Source organism: Centroberyx affinis, unplaced genomic scaffold (assembly GCF_046629955.1).
Source record: "Centroberyx affinis isolate AG114_WGS23_722 - 3 ecotype Tasmania unplaced genomic scaffold, CSIRO-AGI_Caff_v1 ptg000172l_1, whole genome shotgun sequence".
NCBI lineage: Eukaryota > Metazoa > Chordata > Actinopteri > Beryciformes > Berycidae > Centroberyx > Centroberyx affinis.
The window spans coordinates 138253-161500 of NW_027278869.1; the positions used below are offsets into that span (position 1 = coordinate 138253).

Genomic DNA, 23248 nt, shown 5'->3' on the forward strand with positions numbered 1-23248 from the left:
GAGAAGTATTCAATTTTGGCCTAGGTGGCTTCTCATAGCCGAAGTTGTTAGTCCATATGACACAACTCCATAGCAGCCTCCTCCAAAAGAGAAGGGTAGTTAGCATGAGCAGCGATAGCCACCACGGCTGAACAGACAAAGAAAAGCGCGCCACCTACAGAAACTTAAAAACTAAAAAAAAATAAATGTTTATATACTATGTAAACATTTAACAATTATAGGTTTCATGAATTATAGTGAACCTGGAACTGTTCAAGTGTTTCCAGATACACTGAAATGAAATAAAATGAGGCTACTAAAATAAAACTAATAAAAATTTTTGGATTAACAGTTGAGCAAAAACCTGTTAGTGTCTTGCTCTCCCCCATTGAGCTACACAGGACCACAAATAGAAAAGAACTCAAGCAAATCAGTTTTATCCCCTCTTTTATTGAGATTTTATTTTACACGTGACACAGAACACAGTGAAACAGTTATCAAAGCACTGACACCACAGTTATTGTGCAGCAGTAAGTCCAGAGAAAGAAGCAAAGGCCCCTAGAGACCATTAGCGGTGGAACAGGTACCTGAACGATCTGCGTATAGACCGAGGCATTTAGGATCAGTATGCACAGAGACATGCATGTAGAGGTCTGTTAAGACAACAGCATGGCCTGTGTGGGTATATATGCCTCTGGAAGAAGAAAATAGTTCACACTTAATGCAATTAATCAATTACAGCACATTCTTGTTATACCCTTATAGTTACCGTGACCTTCAATTCATTGATTCCTTCATGATAAAGCATAAATGGCACTTAAGACACTATATTAAGTAAACACTGTCTCAGTATTGGAAACTGTACAGAAAAGGCAGAGTGTTAAATCTTCTCCATGATACCGTTTTTAGAGATATTAGACAAAGGCTTTAGAATTGCACAATGCTAGAGGAAGTATTCTTACATCTTTATGGAAGAATCCACCTAAAAACTGAACATTTACATTTTAAAACATTTCTACAAAGACAAAATGTACCAGTATATATAGCGTCACCATTCACAAACTAGTTCTGAAGCCTACAACTTGTATATTTTTTTATTACTTTTTAAGTGTTTTTTTGTCACATAAATAATTTGATTATCAAATGTGCATAAGAATCTACTTTGTAGATAAAGAGATAGACCAACACTGCGAAGTGTCAGTAAAATGTCGGATTTTGACGTTTGACACAGGTAGAGACAAATAGTAGAAAACTGACTGCCGGCTTTGATCTAACTCACTGTTCAGTGACTGGCAGGTAGTATCCAGGAATGACGTCAGTCTAGCCACAGTCTTCCCTTGGCGAGACAAAAATATCCTTCATCGACAGCAAGATTCACATTAACAGAGACGCACGGTCAGCGCTCTTCTTAAAATTGGACAAACTGCCAGAGAGCAGCAGCGTTGATAGAGGAGGGCTGGAAGTGGCTGAGAGACGTCATGGTAAGCGGTAGATCCTGGCATAGCAGAGACGCGGAGGCATTCTGATCGGTGGCGTACCTCACCGGCACACCGAGCAAACCAAAAATACCATATTCCCATTTACACCGTGTCCCTAGCATGGCACTCACCATAAACAATATTCTTCTGTCCCACAAATACATAAATGACAATAATACAAAATAAAGATATATATATATATATAGGATTTTTTTAGCAGCTTACAGTGCATTGCATTCATCAAACTCTTCCCCGCACAACTCCACAGTAGAAGTATATTTTCCCTCGCCTGCCCTTTAACATACTGGAGCAACATGGTTCGATACATGTATATATCTATTTCGAAAATATGTGTATTCCAAGCCCTAAAACTGACCAATATCCACTGTTTACAACGATTATTGTGGCGATGAACAAAATCCTTCATGTGTACAGTATGAAATATGCATACACTGACAATACACAGGGAACATGAGTACCTTCTAATTGCACTGTAGCAAAGGCAGTGAGTACTGCTGTGCAGTGTGTAGCTACATGAAGCTACAGAGGGACCGCTTAAACCACAAGAGAACTGAACTCTTGCAGTCCGGTAGAAACCGACACTGGGTCTGTCTGTACAACTGCGTTTTTGTTCTTCAATACATTTGGAGTTTTTCCTCTCAAGGCCAAGACACCGTAATAAGATGATGGTTTAAGCTCTGTGTACATATAGACTGGAATGATAACTGGTATGTTTTTTTCCCCCCGCTGTACGCTTACTGGCAAGCTACAGGAGAATTTCCCATTAAGTTCAGTTAAACTGTGCTGGTGAGGCACCCATGTACCAACATAGGCACCCACATATTTGGTACAGCCACTTTCCAAGGTTGCTGGCAGGGATGTCATCATTATATTGGCTAAATAAACCACTGCTCAGTATTCCAGTGGACAACCAAAGGAAAAAACATAAGCCTGTAACTAACTCAGTAGAGGCCGCTGTCGTTGTTGTAGGAGCTGGAGCTGGGGAAGGTGGGGCAGGGCTTGTTCCAGGGGAGGGTGCCGGAGTGGTCGGCGGTGGGGAGGCTGAGGGTGCTGGCGCTCTTCAGCCTGTTCTTGAGGCCCCAGCTGAGGAAGGACGACTTCTTGGTCACTTTGCGGGACTTGGGGTTCTTGTCGTCGTCGTCGAAGGCCAGGCAGATCATGGAGTAGGTCTTGGGCAGGTTCCCGCAGAAGGTGGCGCTCTTAGCCGGCTGGGCGGAGGAGAGAGGTCGGAGGTGACGTTTAGTGGAAAAGAGGTGGATGCATTTGTTTGGTCAAAGACCGGTCAATATATTGGGTCAGTCAGTTAGTGTTTAAAGGATAAGGCTGGTATTTTTTTATGCATTTCTTACCATCAACAAATCCTATGAAAATAACAAAATCAACAATAATTTTGTTTTACTAACAAGTCTCGTCCATGTATCCGGGTCCCAATGCAGCCATGTCCCAGCAGCCATAGAACTCCATTGTATTAAAAAAACGATTAAAAACCCGTCACAGAGCCATGCTGCTGCTCTGCAGCATATTTCATCATCACCATGCACCGGGCCGGACCACTTTTTCCTCAAACAACTTAATAAGCCGGCTGTAAACACGTTTTCCATCTCAGGAAAGTAGTTCCGTAGCACAGAAAATAGTCCCCGGCGTAATGAAGAATTTGTTCCCATTTGAATTTGATTTGGTAATAACTACAGCAGCCTGACTTTTCATGGTAACAGTTAGCGATTTTTAAAATGTAAACTATGTCTTTGTGAGCTGTATTTAAAGGTTTTTAGCTTACAATTGGAGCCGATGACTTCCGGGTTAATGGCTAAAAACGGAATGTAGGAAGTCAGAAAGTAACGGGAGTAGAGCAAACGCATTGTTGATTTTGTTATTTTCATGGGATTTGTTGACGGTAAGAAATGCATTAAAAAACAACAGCGTTATCCTTTAAAGTTTTTTTGTCACAGTTTTAACATGAAGGCCAATAAATACCCAGAATCATAATCTGACTTTTACTTATGTTTTTATGTGATATCTTATGTGCAACTGTGGATTAGTCCACAGCAAAATGACAAACTTTAGCCCTTTGTCGTTAAATGTTGGCTACTGGCATATATTATACCATTTCATACACAATCCAAATAAAGGAAGCTCTTCTGCTCTGGGTTGGTCAGCTTACTTTCTGGCTGTAAGATCTCAGACTCTCAGCTTTTTCTCATGGGAAACAGTATGGTCTATTTCCCTTTGTGGGAAACACTACCTCAAAAGAGAAATCTGAGACTTGCTGGTTAGCCACCTGATGCAAAGACCAATTTGTTGTCACCATCAGAGAAATCAGACGGATGACTTTCCTCTGAGCCAATAGGAGAGGAAGGGGGGTGTGGCTTACCATGGGCGGGTTGCTGTCCATCATGCTGACCACCTGGATGTTAACCCCCTCCTCTTCCACGTCTTTCAGCAGCCGCATCACCTCGCTCACGCCCAGCCATTTGCAGTCGGCGTCGCCCACGGCAACGATGTAGTCGCCCTCTTTCAGCCCGTCGGCCTGGGCAACCGGAGATAAGGAGGAAGAGGAGGGGTTACTGAGGAGGGCCAATGAAACAGTCAGTATTCACAGCTGCGGGTTTATTTGCAGGGGAACAGATTTGGGTTCACCTTTCCTTCAACACTCTGGTTTAGTCTGAGCAATCCAGGACAAAGCTATTTTTAAATGAGGTAAAACACTTGGAACATGGTGGCTGCGTGTGTGTGTGTGTGTGTGTGTGTGTGTGTGTGTGTGTGTGTGTGTGTGTGTAGCAAGGTGACGACACTCCAAACTGTACCGGAGCACATCATTCCTGAGCTGTGGGAAACTTGCCTTATCAAATCAAGCTCGGCTATTTCTGTCTGATAACGCGATCCACTTTAGCGAGAGGCGTGTCAACACAGCTCGCAGGAATCAGTCAATTCTACAATCGCGGTCCTGTTGAACGGAGTATTAAAGTCATAAATAGTTTGGCCTGGCTGGGTTTATGTAATACCGCTAATCTGGTTCTCTGCACAGCTCTTTGTTAGCGCCTCTTAATGAGCCGTCAGCCTGAATGGATTGCACTGGGCAGAGACTCGGATTCTTAATTAAATTAGCGGCCAGAGTGGGCAGGGGTAGCTCCCAGTGTTCTCTGAGGCTTAATCCTGTTTCGGGTTTCCAAGAATGACTTTGTTTCATTTCGTATTAGAAAGTTCACGCTGTTGGGTCTCCCGCCGTAGACAAAGCTGCTCCCTGTCGGTTAATCCTGCTGTAGGCATCATGAGTTAACGTGAAGTAATCTGTGCATCTGGCTTTTGCTAATACAGGAAAAAAAAGTATTGAGCATGGCAATAGAGGTCCGTGAACGAGCTTCAGTTTACCTCTGGCATTAGAAGCTGTAGATTAGGGCTGAACGATTTTGAAAAAATATCTAATTGCGATTATTTTTACTGACATTGCAATTGCGATATGATTTGCCATATTAGAGGGAATGATCATTTTTACATCATTATTCTCATTTTCATTGAAAAACGTTTTAAAATGATTATGGTGTGATTTTTGCAGGGATCTGTACCAAACAAAGATGTTTTCTTAAGTCTGTAGAATATGATGTGTAGGCCAGGACATCTCTGCAGCACCACAATATTTCATTTAAAATGATATTTTGACACATTTCACCTTTAACAAATATTGCGCCTCCTGCGATTTGAAAATTGCAGTAGGCCATATTGCGATTTCGATAAAATTTCAATTAATTGTTCAGCCCTACTGTAGATGCACCCAGTGATGTAGTGGTAAATAAAGAGGAGGGTAAACTATAACAGCCAGTTGGTGATCATCATGACACAAAAAACAACAATAAATACAAAATATTTTCAGAAAAGCATCAATTTCTGCTTTTTTTTTTTTTTTTTTAAAGGTACTAAAGAGTACTTTCTGTGATGTACACAATGGATTTACATTAACAATATGACTGTCCCCTAGGCTTGGGCGATATCCAAAACGTAATATCACGATACTGTCCTGCCAAAATATCGCAATATCCGATATTATCACGGTTGGGGGGGGTCTTTCTTTTTTTTTTCTCTCAGGTTTTTTTAGGGGGAATATTTTATTTTATTTCTTCCAAATTACATCAAATTACAGCAATTTCTAGGCTATAACAATAATAATCATTATTATTAACAAGCTAGAAATTTGATCTTACTATTCAAGCATTGGAGGAAACAACGCCCATTTAGTATAATTTGCTCATTCCTGCTATTTCCAGAAAAAACAGGCTGAATTAACATGGTGCCATGGCCGGGAGGGGTGGGAATTTTTTTTTTTTAATCTTTTTTTTTTTTTTGGGGGGGGGGGGGCATATTCAAAATCGCAGGAAATATCGCAATATTCACAAAATATACTGTCACCCTAAAAAGACGGGTACACTGAGTTTAGGTGCATCCCTGGGTGCGCCATAGCTCTGCCAATATCTCCCCCTGGTCAGTCAATGGTGAAGTATGAGGGGGCGAACTCACGGCTGCCGGGCAGAGGGGGTCCAGGGAAACCACCTGGACCGGCGGCTCTCCTTTCAGGGTGAAGCCCAGGTCTCCGTCGTCCGGGCGAAGCCGTATCGTCCGCGGGGCCGTCCACCGCTGCTTGGCCGAGAAGACCGACAGAGGGCCCTGCATGGAGACGGGGCGGGGACACTGGGGTTAATACGCGGGTATTCTAGACTGTGCCGGATTATATGAATCAACTGCATAAGCACAAAGAGCTTAGTGAAAGCCTGAGGGGGAAACTTGTTAAAATCCAACGAGATAATCCTAGTCTTACCAACAGAATAAACAGTTACAACGGCACTAACTTCAACAGGCAACTCCTATCTTCCATTATTAATACACTTCATATCTGATAGGAAAATCTCTCGGCCTTTAATTATCATCATAGTGATTGTATGGAGCAATACTGCTGGATTTATCTTTTTATCCTCATCTCTCCCTACGGTGGCCCTGAGGGTCAAAACACAACATTTCAGAAAACACAACATTTCACAAAACACATTTCAGAAAACACATTTCACAAAATGTTCACAAAAAATGTTGTTTTCTGAAATGTTGTGTTTTCTGAAATGTGTTTTCTGAAATGTCGTGTTTTCATGTCGTGTTTTCTGAAATATCGTTGTGTTTTGTGAAATGTCGCTGTGTTTTCTGAAATGTTGTGTTTTCTGAAATATCGTGTTTTCTGAAATGTGTTTTTTGAAATGTTTTGTGAAATGTCGTTGTGCTTTCTGAAATGTTTTGTGAAATGTTGTTGTGTTTTCTGAAATGCCATTGTGCTTTCTGAAATGTTTTGTGAAATGTTGTTGTGTTTTCTGAAATGTCGTTGTGTTTTCTGAAATGCCATTGTGCTTTCTGAAATGTTTTGTGAAATGTTGTTGTGTTTTGTGAAATGTTGTGTTTTGACCCTCAGGGCCACCGTACTCCTCGTATCTCAAGAGATTTGAGCCTCGTCACTGAGGTTGTGAGTGAACCCAGTTATAAAGAACTGGAAAGGATTTTCCAGCAGGACCCAGGGAGGAACTGATTCATAGAGATACTTTAAATCTGCTGTCTGGGAACTACAGCTCTGACCCTTGACCTCCTTACTAGTGGATGCTTGTTGATCTAGGAATTAACGTTAAATAAGTGTTAGCAAAATGGTAAACATATATACAAGTGTCTCTTTCAGGAGACTTAGACAATAGATTCCCATTTGAGGAGTTTGGTTTCTAAATGATTCCGGCCATTTGAAAAAATGGACACCTACTCCAGATATTGAATGATGAACTTCAGGTGAGACTTTGTGAATATGCAGCATTTTAGAAATTAATTCAGCATTTGTATCTTTTTCTTCCAGAAGTGTAACGTTATAAATTCCACATAACTATTCACAGCTATAGTAATAGGTTTATTGTTTTTCTTACTTGTTGTTAATGCATTTTGTTGTTGTTCAACCATTTTCCTTCATATTGTGTTTCTGATACTCAGTTCAGCTGTCTTAGGTGCCTTTCACACCTACATCGTTTGGTGCAAAGTTTTTGCCAAGTTTGGGTCATTTTGACCATGTGGACTCGGGCATAGACCGAAAACTTCTAAAGGTTCACCAGATTCAGACCCTGCTGCGGCTCATTTCTGGTGTGAAAACAATGTCAAAAATTAAGTCCGACCCAAAGAGAGGAAATGGTGATGTGTGTGCACTGTGTGCGGGATGTGGATTTGGGTTCTTCTTGCTTTGAAAAAGTTACGATAGCGAACTGCCAAGTGGAAAATTTGTTTTTCCAATTTATCGATAGCACATGAATGCACCATTCTTCTCTGCTGCACTCTCTGTTGCACTCGGAATTGCTTTCCATGCAGACGCCCACACCTGTTGTGTGGGTGTGGACACCAACTGTCACCTGTTGTGTGGGTGTTGTGACACCTGTTGTGTGGGTGTCTGCATGGAAAGCATTTCTGAGTGCAACACTACGTCTCCGCCAGACAATAGTGCCTGCAGAAAAAATAGTTTTAAGAACCAAATTCAAACGTCCATTACTTCTAAACCCGGGCACGAATGTTAGCTGGAACAGTAGAGGAAAAAACATAAATCTAAAAGAGTATGGTTAAAAGGTATGGTATTTGAAAAATGGTCAGTAGTAATGTAAGGTATGTGTGCAGTGTAGTAAACAGGCTAAAACATTCCAAAACAGTATGGTCCTTTAAAGCCCGCTCTTCAGCCCTCTGGTTTTATAGAGTGACACCGAATCAAAACACAACAGACAGGACTGACAGAGGGAGTCACCCCCCCCCCCCCCCCAACACACACACACACCCACACATACCCAGAGGCTTTTATCCAAAGCACCTTACAGGACCATGAATGCATAGATTTTTAGGATGAGTTGTCCCAGTGACACAGGAGGAGTGTAGCAGTACTGCTGTCGAGGCAAAACCTTGCATCTTTAATAAGTCGACTTTTCAGGAATGTAGAAAACCAGCCTTCTTTTCAGATTGACTGCCATGTATTTGTAAAATGTCATCATGGGTGTTGAACAGGTTTCATGGGGTCAAGAGACTGGTTCTGGACCATGGGAACCTTCAGTTCATTTAAAATCACCAACGTTACAGTGCGTTTTCTCCCCGCGACAGCAGCGCTCATTTATAATGGCAGTGTTCAACTCCTGGGTGATTTTGATTTCTGGTTGAATAACTTGTATGTCGTTCAAAGCAGGATCAGAGCACCTCTGTCCATGGTTAGTGTTAGTGCTGCATTTGTTGAGAGTCCAGGAGGCTTTGGGAAATAGTTGAGACTATGTACGGACTGTTGGTCCATGCCAAAGCTTCCAGGAGACTCACTCTCGGCTGGTTGTATTCAGGAATGACAAGAAAAAGACACTCTGGGTGTTATAATTAAGTATGCTTTAAAATTGCAAAACACAAACCCAGAGCCGTTTCATGTCCTGTCCCGAATAAACCAACATATGTATGTGAAAAACAGCGGTGTGAGTGGAAGAGGATTAGTAGCCCACATACCAGCCTCTGGAAAAAGTCGTTGACTTTCACCTTCGTTGACGCGGGGACCTCCAGCTCTGCTTTGTGCTCTGTTTTAGCTATGGGGAGAAGGGGAAAACAAAGCTGTCATCCCACTGTGTTTATTGTCACAGCCGCACTTCAAATGTCCTCCATAGAGAAGCAGGCAGTGTCAACATTACATCATCTGTACCTGGAAATACGTCTGGTTTATCTCATCTGATTACAAGATGTGGAGGTGTGGCTGGCAATACAAAAGCCCTTTTAGAAACGGTTTGCAGAAAGACAAACCTCATAAAACAACAGACAGCGCATGGCTACTGCTTGGCATTAGTGTCATTTGTGAAGTGTTTGTTGCGGTGTTGCTGGAGTGACCGGACCGAGTTTCTGTGTCAACCGCAAGAACAATAGCCGTCACCTCAGTGACAGTAAATGGAGACTCCAATAAACTATACACTTCCCACTGAGCAATTTTACGTTGATTAGACGTTTAAAACACGTCTAAATGGCCCATAGCCGTCTAGCCTAAATTAAGTTTAAATGGGGTTGAAAAGTGAAAGTTTATTGTGATGTCTACGTGTATTTACTGCTTGGTCTAAAATAGGTCTATACATATCCGTAATGATCCTGGGCTATATGAGAGCTAAAGCATAGACGCGACGTTGAAATCATGTCTTTTGCTCAGTGGGTTGTCCTATTCAATACTAATATATCCTGTACCATTGTATTCTATGCTATCCTATTTCATTCTATTCTACCCTCACATGTCCTATTCTATACTCCTGCATGCTAAGTCATTCTATTCTGTGCTATTCTATTTTATTTCATCCTATTCTATATTTTGTATGTTATCTTCGGCAAACGGAGCATTTTTACTGACCATTGTTCCACACTCAAATTCTATCATATTCTGTTCTACTCTATTCTATATGTTCCTATGTTATAGACAAAAACGACTCTGAACCATGGTTCAGCTGGCAGGTAATGTCTGATGATATTCTATCATGTCATATATTCTAGGAGATAAAATTAAAAGAACCTTGTTTGAACTTTGCCCATATGTATCATCATATGTATGTTCTCTTTTGTAAAACACAAATAACTCAGTAACTTTCACTGAATACATTTTCAATTAAATCTATGACTTTTATCGCCCTCTATTAGGGACCAAGGCATTGCAACAACAGTGGCAGACACAGCTTGGTGGCCTATAACTGACATAAATGATAAAGTTAGTGTGTGTGTGTGTGTGTGTGTGTGTGTGTGTGTGTGTGTGTGTGTGTGTGTGTGTGTGTGTGTGTGTGTGTTGATAAACTACCCTATCAACCCCCCGCAGATATATTCTGGTCATTTTGTGCTATGGGACCATAAAATTCGGACTTTTTGCACTAGGGCTGAACAATTAATCGAAATTTTATCAAAATCGCAATATGGTCTACTGCAATTTTCAAATCACAGGAGGCGCAATATTTGTTAAAGGCGAAATGTGTCAAAATACCATTTTAAATGAAATATTGTGGTGCTGCAGAGATGTCCTGGCCTACACACCATATTCTACAGACTTAAGAAAACATCTTTGTTTGGTACAGATCCCCGCAAAAATCACACCATAATCATTTTAAAACGTTTTTCAATGAAAATGAGAATAATGATGTAAAAATGATCATTCCCTCTAATATCGCAATTCATATCGCAATTGAAATATCAGTCAAAATAATTGCAATTAGACATTTTTTCAAAATCGTTCAGCCCTATTTTGCACCTTTAAGTATATTTTTACACCAGTAACTGACTTCACGCTCTCAGAAAATACTGTAGCTGTCTTTCCACTCACAGATGATGTCCGGTGCCTCCATGTAGTCGGTGAACTCGTCCTCATTGTCGTTGTCGGTGAACTTGTTGAGCGAGCGCTGCAGGCTGGCCTGAAGAATGTCGTGCAGGACCTCCAGCTTCCTCAGGTGGCGGCACAGACCGTAGATCCTCAGCGCCTCCTCGTGGCCCAGGATGGCCCGGCGAAGGTGAGCTTTGCCTGAGGAGAAGGGAGGAGAGGTCAGCGGGAGGAGGAGAAGGATATGGGGATGGGAAGGACAGAAGAAGAGGGGTGAAGAGGAGAAAGTGGAGAGGAGAGGGGAGATGGAGAAGAAGACAGATCAGAGGAGAGGAAGAGGGAAAGTCAGACCAACGGAAAGTTAGCGGAACCTGGATCATAGTCAGCTATTAAAATATGGATTAACCACGGGACTGACAGAATCTACTGGGTTCTACTGCATTCTGCTGGCTTCTGCTGTATTGAACCTGCATGTTGGGTCTTACCGATGCGGCGGCGTTCCTCTCTCTTCTTCAGGATGTCCAGAGGAGAACGTCCCTCGGGAAGGCGATCATAGACCTGAGACAAAGTCTTCTCCTGCTGGTCCTCATCATCGCTGGGACTCACTGGTCACACAGAGGACAGGGGGAAAGAACGACCTATTAATTTTGAATTTTCAAATAAATTCTAAATCGAGGGTCTGCTCTCAGACAGTCTGTTTAAATAATAATATCAGAGCCTTAGTTCTCAATAATTGAATAGACCGGATAGAAGAAGACTTCCACTAGAAATCCACTTCTTCACAGTTGATAGAAATGAACTATATCAAGATATTTTAAGGAGGCAAAGTATAGTATGTACATGAAACTACTGAAACCAGTCACTAAGCAATGAGAACCCAGACACCTGAATAATCCTTGTAATCCATCCGTCTAATAATCCATGAGTAGCTAGGCTACTTATACAGATCACATAAGAGGAAAATTCAAGACAAGCAAGTTTCATGTGAATAAGAAAACACAGCCGAAAAAGTAAGTTATAATCAAGCTTTTAAGCTGAATGGCCCCACAATTGAATGATGATGAATTTAATAAGAAATGGTGTAAAATGAAATACATGAATTACATGAAATAGCAAACCATGTAGCTTGGATCATTTTTTTTTTTGATGTGCCAAATGGTAACATGCCTATAACATTACTTTTACAACAATCAGAAGGCAACATACATTCTAAGGCAGAGAAATAAATGGAACTACGGAACTACCCAACACCGACAATGATGCTACATGTTAACACTTTAGCATTTTAGCATACACTATGTTGAGTGATAGTAGGCTCGATGCTAACACTTTAGCGTACACTATGTTGAGACAGGGCTCCATGCTAACATTTTAGCATACACTATGTTGTGTGATAGGGCTCCATGCTAACACTTTAGCATACACTATGTTGTGTGATAGGGCTCCATGCTAACACTTTAGCATACACTATGTTGAGTGATAGTAGGCTTGATGCTAACACTTTAGCGTACACTATGTTGAGTGATAGTAGGCTTGATGCTAACACTTTAGCGTACACTATGTTGAGATAGGGCTCCATGCTAACATTTTAGCATACACTATGTTGAGTGATAGTAGGCTGTATGCTAACACTTTAGCCTACACTATGTTGAGATAGGGCTCCATGCTAACATTTTAGCATACACTATGTTGAGTGATAGTAGGCTGTATGCTAACACTTTAGCCTACACTATGTTGAGATAGAGCTCCATGCTAACATTTTAGCATACACCATATTGCGTGATAGGGCTCCATGCTAACATTTTAGCATACACTATAAGTGAGGCCACTAGCATTATACCAAAAGTGAGAAAATGAGAACTTGTAGCTATAAAGCAAATGGTACGTCATTTTGGTACGTCATGCGGCTAAGTCTGGCAGCTTTGTGAAGGAGAGTAGAATTTACATGAAATATGATACAAAAATACAAAAATAACGTACTCTTTCGCACTACCGGGACTACTTTTCCTGTTTCCATAGGAAGTGAAGGTGGTGATCGATGGGAAACTGTGTGCAGCTAAAAATCATCGCACAGTGGATGAATATGTAGTTGCTCACTTAAAAAATAACATTTTGTAAATAATACAAAATAGTTCCAGAAATGAATCCAAAGGTGGATTCAACAGGTAAATCATAAGGCATAAGAGCTTTCTATTGAATTCACCTAACTAGTCAGACAGTATTCAGTGTTTTAATATTGAACTGTGGTTGTAGTTTATCTGTTTACAGCAGCATTCTTCATTATGTCCAGTTTCTGGGCTGAATCCTCTCTCCACAGTCTGTTAATTACTACATTCTCCTCATTCACACAAGAATCTGTTAATGAGCTGCCAAACTCAAAGTGGCTTTGCTCTGTCACCCCTCCACCCGGTCCTGTCCCATTCAGACTGCACTGGACCAAACTCTAACCCCTTATCCCCCCCCCACCACCACCATATAGTGCCTCTATTAAACTATTTCAATTTGTTTCTTCAAGTTCAAGTTTCAACTTGTTTGTTCACAGGGGGCATTTGGAATCACAGCAAGTATTAAAAAAAGACTTACTTTTTTACTTACACAGCCTGTAATGCTTGTGGCAAGATTATTGAAAGATTTATTATATCAATGTACATTTTCATATACATAAGCTTCTGAATTCATTAATTGTTTAATTTGCTTTCAATTTTGTCTCTCCCACAATTACCTTTTTATGTTAGGTTACATTTGTTGTATATTTGTATGTCTGTCTATACGACACATTGTAAACGTGACGGTAACGCTAACCCTAACCCTTACAGTTAATGCTTAATAAGGGTTAGTTAATGCTTAACAAACATTAAAACTAACCCTTAATTAACAGTTAATGTGTAATTTACTAATGGCGTTCATGTTAACTAAGGTATTAATTTATACATTATTTAATAGTCATATTAAATGACTATTAAATTATAAACTATTAAATAATGTATAAATTAATACCTTAGTTAACAGGAACACCATTAGTAAATGATTACCAGAAACATTAGTTAACTGTTAATTAAGTGACCCTTATAGTAAAGTGTTACCAACGTGACTGATTGCCAATGCAACAGATTTCCAATGCAGGGTGTCAGTGCAGAGTTTCAGGCAAACAGCATCAGACTAAATCAACAGCAACACCAATTGTGGAGGATTTCTACTCACACAGATATCTTTCTCTTCCTCCTTTCCCTCCTCCCTAAGTCGCTCAACCTTTGTCTCTCTCCCTCCCTCCCTCTCTCTCCCTCTCTCTCCATCTCACCACCTGATTATGCAGATAGCATTAAAACTGTAATCCCCCCCACCTGACTACTTCTATTTCAATCCAGTTTTTTACCTTTCAACCATTCTCTCACTCATTCAATCTCTTCGTCTCTCTCTCTATCTTGCTGCCTGACCATGACAGCATAAAGAGGCTGCAGAGTTCCTCACGGCTGGAAACACAGCCTCTCTTTACCATGGGGAGTGTTTTGTGTGTGTGTGTGTGAGAGAGAGAGTGAGAGAGAGAGAGAGAGAGAGAGAGAGAGAGAGAGAGAGAGAGAGAGAGAAAACTCTAAATAGCTGTTATGTAATAGTGTTGTGGCTGGCTGTGGTTCAGTCCAGCTCTCTCATATGACTGTAGCGCTGGCCAACACAGTGCTCTACAGTTTGTTTGAATGGGATATCTGATTCTCCGGGGTGTTTCAAATCAGACAGGTAAAGTCCTGAAACACTGATCCTGGAACAGCCTGATACCTTCCTGGTATGTGAATGTACACTGCAAAAACTGACAGACTTGTTATGTTATTTTCTCTTGTATTTTAGTGAGATCATCTTACTGCACTGGCAGATAATTTTAGTTTTAACACCTTTGTTTTTCAGGATAATGTAACTTGTTAAAATCGTCTTGGAGGTTAGTGTTAGGGTTAGCTTCTTGTTTCAAGATTTTCTTCATTGTTTTATGATGATTTCTTGAAAGAAGTCATATTGGCAGTGGTGGCCTAAAGGTTAGAGAAGCGAGCTTGTGACCGGAAGGTTGTCGGTTCAATCCTCCGGACCGGCAGGATAACTCTGGGTGGGGAAAGTGAAAAGCAGCGCTTGCCCCTCCCTCATTACCACCACTGAGCTGCCCTTGAGCAAGGCCCTTAACCCCAACCACTCCAGTGGAGCTGCTCAGTGGCCAGCAGATCAGACTGAGGTTGTACTGGTCAGCTTCCAGGTGTGAATGTGTGTGTAAATGTGATCAGGGCGTTCCTGAAACTCCCCCTGAATAAATAAAGGTGAAAAAAAGAAACTGGCATGAATCAAGTGAAATTTATTGAAACCACCAATATTGTTTGCCAGTGCAGTGAGATAATTTGACTAAAATGTCATGAAATAAGCTTGATAGGTCTGGAAACAGGATAACATCACTTGACAACGTGTCATTTTTTGCAGTGTACTGTACACCAACCTAGAGCTGGCCTGGTGTATGAACACACGCTGTGTTTCCCTCACGCAGAGAGCTCAGAGTGGTTTGGAGTAGAGACTAGTGCAAGACAAGACAGTTTACTGTGTCACAGTAACCTACATTTAGAAACAAATCCACCTTATCACACTATTTACTTTTACTTAGAAAATACTGACTTTCACCCACACCACAACGATCTTTTTCAGGAATCTCTCTCTTTTTCTAGCCTGGCTGTTATATACTGGATTTCAGACATTATTTGCCCTCAGCCAATTCAAGGTAGATTTGTGACACAACTGCAAAGCCTCTATTGCCTCTTAAAATATTATCTTTCTTAAAGCAAGTGCGAACACATCTGCCAGTGTGGTGAGATCTTTTCCACTGTTTCAAAGACAAATGAACTTGTTTCAAGAATTTTCTCAAATCAAGTGTCATTTTCTTGATACTAGTGAAAAGGAGAGATAAGTAATAAGAGACTAAATTAGTTGTTATGATAGTGCATATGGCACTACAGTGTATTTGGTTCAGTCCCACTGAAGCGGCGAGGTTAGTGGATGTTTCCCTCAAACTAGTTACATATTGGTTTTCTGCATCTTTATAATCACTGTATTTGGCTTACTGCTTCAGATATTTCTATTAGTCTTTAAATTTTCCTTGATTTCCTCTAATTCTCAATGCATTTGCTTTAATTTTCAAAACCAGTCAACCACATATTTTTATCTCGGTAAGTGAGTTGATAAAAACGGAGGGCGAGAAAGACAAGCAAAATGGAATTAAATAAGAAATCTGTCTATGAAAGCCTGTTAGGTCAGCCTGAAACTGGCTATCACATCCAGTCTAAATGAAGGTTAGAAGCTGTTTCTCTTACACTGGTGGTCCAGTAGCGCAGTGGCTACGAAGTAGTGAGCCAGGGAGCGGTAGTGGTTGGTTTTGACCTGCGACATGGTGGACCAGAACAATGGGACGTTGTCTTTGATTGGCGTCTGGATCATGGACTGGTGGACGTGGTCGTAGGTTTCTGAAACCTGGCAGGGAAGGCAGGATAGAGTTACCGGGAGTACATTAACAGCGCCGACCGGTACAAATTCCAAACACACTGATAGAAGTGGGGAATCTGACTCTGAAGTGACATTATTACTTTACATTCACACTTAATGCCATTCCTAATGGGGCCACAGGACCCATCAGCACTTCAAAATAACCATATTCAGTTAAAGGGAGAGTGCAGTACATGGAGAAATCAAGTCAAGTATAACAAAAAGCAGAAGGTGCTTTACAGAGCAACAAATACAGAACAACACAAGAAGGACATCACATTTTGTATAGGATAGAGCCTGTGTGTGTATGAATGTCTGTTGTGTGTGTGTGTGTGTGTGTGTACCTTCGCAGCCTCCTGGGCCATCTTCAGCAGGGAGTAGAAGTGGTTCCGGATGCCCGGCAGAGCGGTCTTCTCAAACAGACACTCCTGAGACTGGGCCAGCATCATCCGGATCAGCATACTGAGCATGGCTGGACTCATGTCATAGCTGGGGGTGTGGGTGAATGTCTCCTTCAGGTGGTTCAGGATACCTGAGGGGGGTCAGCACAGCTCAAACTCAGACTACGTCTTAAATTCACAATAATCATAGGTAACCCTCATTTAACCAGGCAACTTGACTAAGAATGTGTTCCTGTTAACAGCAATGGCCTGTCCTGCACCAGTTAAACTTATGTTCAAATGTAGGCTAGTTTGAACGCAACGTCTAACCAAGTCTGAGTTTACGCATTACTAAAATTTTAAATGATGGCACTAACTGAAATAGCTATTTTAATAATCCAATATTTCAGTTTCCCAGATGATGTACATTCCCGATGTTAATATTGCCTACATTTGAATTCACTTCACTTAATGCTCCAGACAGTCAGAACTGGGACGATCTAAATTATTGCTAAATTTGTTTTTAGAATTTAGATCATTGAACTGACGGCAAACTACATTTTTCGCTAGCTATCAATAAAACAAATGGCCTAGGCCTAACGTTTTTCCACCGTTAGTGATGGGATTGCATGCTTTACTGAAATTAACGGTTAAACCACTTGACGTCACTATTGCTGTCTGTAGCCTATTAGTTACATCCAGTTGTGTAGATTTATGTCTGTGGTTGTAGAGGGTAAGGGAGACTAACGAGAAATGAATCCTAATACTTTGTAGCCTATGCCTTGGCTACTAAATAACATAGGCCAACCTATTTGTTAACGTTTGTTGACATTTCTAAATTTGTAACTTTTATCCTCTTTTTTATGATATTAATTTATCAACCGTTGATTTGCAGTGGTGGAAAGTAACTAGGTACATTTACTCAAGTACTGTACTTGAGTCTAATAAAAGGAGAAAAAAACACTGCTAGCAGTGAGATCAATGTCTATGTGCTGCTTTTAAATTGAGCCAAAACAGAAACCATCTGAAATTAGTTTTTCATGTTAGCTGGAAGCAACAAGGCTTTCTGCGTTCCAACTGAGCACAACTCCCTCTTATTTTACAGATTAAAAACTTGGCAGCAGAGGGCTATAGACAGCTTAATAACAGAGCGCTGTCTCAGTAGTCTTCAGCTGTGGTTCTGCCCATGTTAGCTCACTCCTCCCATTCTCTAAACCTCTCTTGTTTCCCTGACTAAAGGCCGCTGCAGCAGCCCATGATCTGCCCCCAGGGCGAAGGCTGACTCCCATCTACACCTAGCATCTCTGGCTGTCACCTCCCGGCCAAGTTTATTACAGGTTCTTCATACTGGAGACAATGTTTCCCATAACAGTATAATTGTTTTATTTCATACAAGACTAAATTATAGCCATCGCAACAACATAACCAAGCCCTGGGCAGAGCTGTAATTATTGTGCAATACTCCCTCCGCTGCCAGGTCATAATTCTATCAAGACTTGTTTGAGCTTTCTCAAACCACTGAGGGCAGGGGAACTACCAACATGACATGGGAGCCACAGGAAGATCGTCAGCACTCATCCTCCATCATAGATAAGAATGGCGATGACACGGCAGAAAGGCCACACCTACAAAGCGCGGGGCAAGTGCGAAACCCTAACAAAACAATAAATCATAATTTTCTGTGCTTGCTTCATCTGTGTTCTAATAATTTATGTGAAATGTATATGGTGTAAATGATTTGTCGTTACCTTTTCATGGCTGTCAAACAATAGCAAGATCATTAAAAAGTTTTTTCTTGAAGCCTCAAAATGCTAACATGAGTCCTCTCTTGAACAAGAGTTCAAGAGAGTTTGTGCAGAAGTTTGCTAGCTTGTTAGTGAGCTAGCTTGTTAGCTTGTTTGACAGACGTGAAAAGGTTATGGGCAACAACACCACATTTCACATAAATTACTAGAACACAGAAACGGCAACCATTGAAAATGTTGATTTTTATGTTTTCGGGTTGTCCGTACATCGTACGTATGTACGTCCATCCGTCTGTCCGTCCCATTCTCGTGAACGCGATATCTCAGGAACGCCTTGAGGGAATTTCTTCAAATTTGGCACAAACGTCCACTTGGACTCAAGGATGAACTGATTAGATTTTGGTGGTCAAAGGTCAAAGGTCAAGGTCACTGTGACCTCACGTCCTTCCCATTCTCATGAACGCGATATCTCAGGAACGCCTGGAGGGAATTTCATTACATCTAGCACAAACGTCCACTTGGACTCAAGGATGAACTGATTCGAATTTGGTGGTCAAAGGTCAAAGGTCAAGGTCACTGTGACTTCACAAAAGACGACAACCAGGTCAGGGGGCCTCCTGTTCCTCTGGTAGTCCACCACAAGCTAATTGGTTTTGCTGATATTGAGCTTCAGGTGATTGTCGTTGCACCATGTGACGAAGCTCTCTATCAGTCCTCTGTACTCCTCTGTAAAAATAGTCTCTAAGTGAAGACAGCATGTTTCTCACTGGAAATTATTCACTGGAATCATACATGTCAATATAGTGATAACTTCCATTTCGCCAAAAAATACACTTAATATCTTTTATTAAATTCCTTCAAAGTCTTCACAACATACTGTATATTTTATGAGTCTGGACAGACATGGATGTAAACTGCAACTTGACTTGTTGGCGGAGGCATACAAATGTGAGGCGGTTATTTCTAGTTTCTTTTGCCAGTAGAAAAACTGAATAGGGTTTAGCACTTGTACCGCACCTTGTAGGCGTGGCCCATTTGAAATGTCACACCATTCTTATCTATGGAGGAGCAGTCGCAGGGTGGATATGGCACATGGCTCTGCTCCTTCTGGAGAATGAGGCGTTCACACTAGTCGTCTTTTTACAAACTGCTTAATGTCTTTTTTATATTAAAGTCAATGGTCAGAAGTTAGCCTAGGTTCTGTTATCATTTCTATCAACTTTCTATCAGCTATTGGGCTTGTGGCTAAACTGTAAGGTTGGGGTCTGTTCAGCTGAATTGTTTCAGACTGTAGCGTATACTGTATGTCCCATTTTGTGATGGTATTGCTCTTCGTTGGTCATGTTGTTGGGGCGGCTGGGGATGGGGAGAGGTGTTGGGGCGTGGTGGAGGTGGGGTGGTGGGAGGTCGTTCTGTCACTGGCTCCCTATTCTCAGTCTTCCTCTCTCACTCCCTTTCTCTTCCTTTCTGTCTCTCTCTTTCTCTTATCACAGGTGCCGTCTCAGGCTATCTGTGAACACTGTCTGTCCGTGAGAACTCATGTTAGAGAAGCTCAATCAATCCCATTGTTCATTGAGACTGGAAGATCCTCTTTTCTGCCAGTTTTCCCACAGGATCATTAAAGTCTTTGGGGGGGTGGGGGCTGCCCAACACTGGCTGCATTTACGATAAAGTTCATAATGCTCATATTGTACAACAAGGTAGACAACACCACTAATATCATCAGCTGCATGTGTATACTACACATTCTATGGTTCCAGATGTCCTGTGTTAATAAACATAACTCCGGAGGGAAATGAATGCAACAGTTGGAGGATGAAAACCACATATCTGCAAAAAGTCTGATTTGAAGGAATGAAGGAAACAATGCTACTTTTCTCATTTGACACCCATGAATCTTGGAAATTATGCAGTGGGAGTTTTAACAGGTTCAAGGGTGCAAGGATGGTTAAAAGTCAGTCAACATTTAGAAAAGTTGACATTAAAGAAAACATCATGGGTGTGTGGTCTTTCTGACTATGTTAGTGGTTTTTCACAGTTATTTGACATCACCAGGATATCGCTCCTCGCCACTGCATACCTGCAGCTTTCTGGAAGCTGGAGATGGCCTCCTCCAGGCCAGCGATGGTCTGCCGGTCACTGCGGGTACCGATCTGCGTGTAGAGGGCGGCCATGTTAAAGAGGATGCTGGCCTTCTCCAGCGAGAGGTTCTGCTGGCACACCGGCACTCCGGTGAAGGAATCGTACCTGAAGGAGAGAGACAGGAGCACTCAATATCACATCCTTTGTTGTCATAGGCGGGTCACAAATTTATTGAGCCTGCAAAGAAGTGATTCCACCTGTGTTTTTTCACAGTATGACTTTATGATATTGGTCTTAGGTTTTGCCATGATATGCAAATTACTTCACATTTGTCTGATATAGTGGAAAGTTTGAGAGTTTACCAAAACTTACGCCTCACCCAGGTGGTGATAATGTAATACATCAAGTTGAATATCACATTTATTGCAGTTTTTCTCAACATGACTTCATCACTTGACTAATTATCACATTTAATTGGGACTATTTTCACTTTTCCATTGTTGCACACTGTTACCTCTGGTAGCAGTGAAGAGGCAAAACAAAACTTGAAGCAGAATGTCTCCCTCGAGACATTTAATTCTGGCCGAATGGATCTACTTTTGATACAATGGCAACTACAATAATTGTGGCGCTATAAAGTCACGTTAGGAAAAAATACAATAAACCTGTTATTTAAATGATCGAATATGTTAGTCAAGGCAGCAGTATGTCTCTGCGAGTTATTTAATGGATTTGGTCTAAAAATAAAATGACACCTTTAATACTGTGTACACATGGCAATATTAGGACATTCTTTCTCATACAGACTTCCATCCCCTTCAAAAAGTCCATGTCTTAGTGTCTCCAAGTTTAAAACTCCTTCTTTAGTCTGTCGCCTCTCCTTCATCTCAATGTCTCTTATGGCTTAAACCTCGGACGGTTTAAGCCTTTAAGCTTATCCCCTCCATCTCTCCTTTATGGCTGAAGTGGATATAATAGATGATATCAACAAGAGATCAGAGCTTTCACCTGGATTCACCTGATCAGTCTGGTTGATGGAGAAAGCAGAAGCTCTGATGGGTTGGACACTGGTAATCTGACCCTGTTGCATGCTGGAGGTTCATGGTTATCTTAATCACTGATCAGAGGTTTTAAAAACAACACATGACCTGGTTAGACCAGCTACATGCTCACAGAAGTCATGTTTAGATGAAAACAGCTGATGCTGAAGCGTCTGTTGTGAGTACGGTAAAGGTTTAAGTTTTTAGTCATGCATATCAAATGTATTCAATATTGAAGGAGATAAGGACTTGAGATTGCCAAAGTTTCCATCAACAGGCATGGGTCCTGTCCGTGAGCAAGGCAATGACTTGCTCAGGCTGACTTGCTCACTCATTGTTAGTCCCTCTCTGTGGATAAAAGTAACATAAATATGATGTAACATTACTAATCTATAAATTACATGAGCTTTGAAGCCATTTCTATCTGTGCTCTGGACTGGAACCACCTGCCAACTCAGTGTCCTCCTTTAAAACACTTCAAAACACACTTTACTTAAACTACTGTTTGTATTGCTGCCTTTGCTTTAATAATTCTGTGCATTTTCCCTTTTGTATTTTATTCTTTATTTATTGTTCATGTATTTTTATGCTAACCAGAGGGGCAAGCGTTTCTGTGTCCTGATGTGTCTAGGAACCTGTAGTATTTTCATTAGGTCCTTGTTGAACTGCCATGTCTGAAATGCCTGTGGTTTTAACCTTTATAGGCCAGCTGATGGACCGCAAGTTAATGTGTTTGTTAAGTATTTGGCTAGCTAGCAGACGATTCCTTTCAAGTTCCCTGTTTTCCTGGTGTGTCATGTCATTTTACAATGTTAGATTGTTTGATTTAGGTTTTGCAGAAAAGTGTTATATCAATAAAGTTTATTATTTTAAATTTTTTATTATTGTTATTACAATTATTACATAATTTGGCAAGATTCTTCTAGGTGGCAAGCTTGTAACTAGCATTAAGCTAGTTTTCACTTGTTTGTTACCTCCGCCAAAGAGGTTATGTTTTCGGTGCCGTTTGTTTGTTTGTCTGTTAGCAGGATTACGGAAAAACTACTGGCCCGATTTTCATGAAACTTCGTGGAAGGCTGTGGGCCAAGGAAGAACCCATTAAATTTTGGAGCGGATCCGGATCCAAATCACGAACAAGCTGTAATAGCACGAACCTTGGCAGAGGTCTGCGCTCTCCGAGTGCCCTTCTAGTTATTGCTGTTTTCATGTACCTTGTAAAGCACTTTGTAACTCTGTTTTGATAATTAAGGTGGATATCATTATTATTATTATAATCATTATGTACCAGGTGAAGAAGATGCCGGTCTGGCGAGTTGGGGAGAAGAATCGGCTCTCCAGCAAAGGAAGATGGCTGAAGTATTTTGCCAGCATCTCCATCCCGGCCTCACTTCGGCTCGGCGTCCGGCAGGCCTGGGAGATGAAAGGAAACCGTAATAATGGAGAATGTCTGGTGGTGAATTAAGACGGGCGGAAACCCAGTAACTCCACTTTGTACTGGGATGAAGGATTTCACGGTCCTCTAGGTGAAAGAACATTTTATGACTCTTGGGAGTATTAAACTTGGCTAAGCTTGGCTGTCCTCATTCCTAAAAAGTTCACACTTTGGATACTAATGGGTTTCACCAGACAGCAGTGATAGACTAGTGTAAAAAAGCTACAGTGTCAGAAATGG

At 41.2% G+C, this 23248-nt stretch overlaps 1 protein-coding gene across 2 annotated transcripts in view; it reads right to left on the bottom strand.

Moving 5' to 3' along the window:
- Nucleotides 1–2200: 2200 nt before the first annotated feature.
- rhpn2 (rhophilin, Rho GTPase binding protein 2) overlaps nt 2201–23248 on the bottom strand; it is a 50931-nt gene continuing 29883 nt past the window's right edge. Inside the window, exons 6-15 of one of the 2 annotated variants that reach the window (XM_071535066.1) lie at nt 22862–22986; nt 20535–20701; nt 16674–16861; nt 16161–16317; nt 11313–11432; nt 10834–11028; nt 9033–9079; nt 5988–6134; nt 3850–4005; nt 2201–2686 (exon numbers count right to left, since the gene is read on the bottom strand). In XM_071535066.1, coding sequence (XP_071391167.1) covers nt 2420–2686; nt 3850–4005; nt 5988–6134; nt 9033–9079; nt 10834–11028; nt 11313–11432; nt 16161–16317; nt 16674–16861; nt 20535–20701; nt 22862–22986 — 1569 coding nt within the window. In that variant the 3' untranslated portion in view covers nt 2201–2419. Of the gene's footprint in view, nt 2687–3849; nt 4006–5987; nt 6135–9002; nt 9080–10833; nt 11029–11312; nt 11433–16160; nt 16318–16673; nt 16862–20534; nt 20702–22861; nt 22987–23248 lie in introns of both variants that reach the window. The other variant, XM_071535057.1, reaches the window with a different exon arrangement.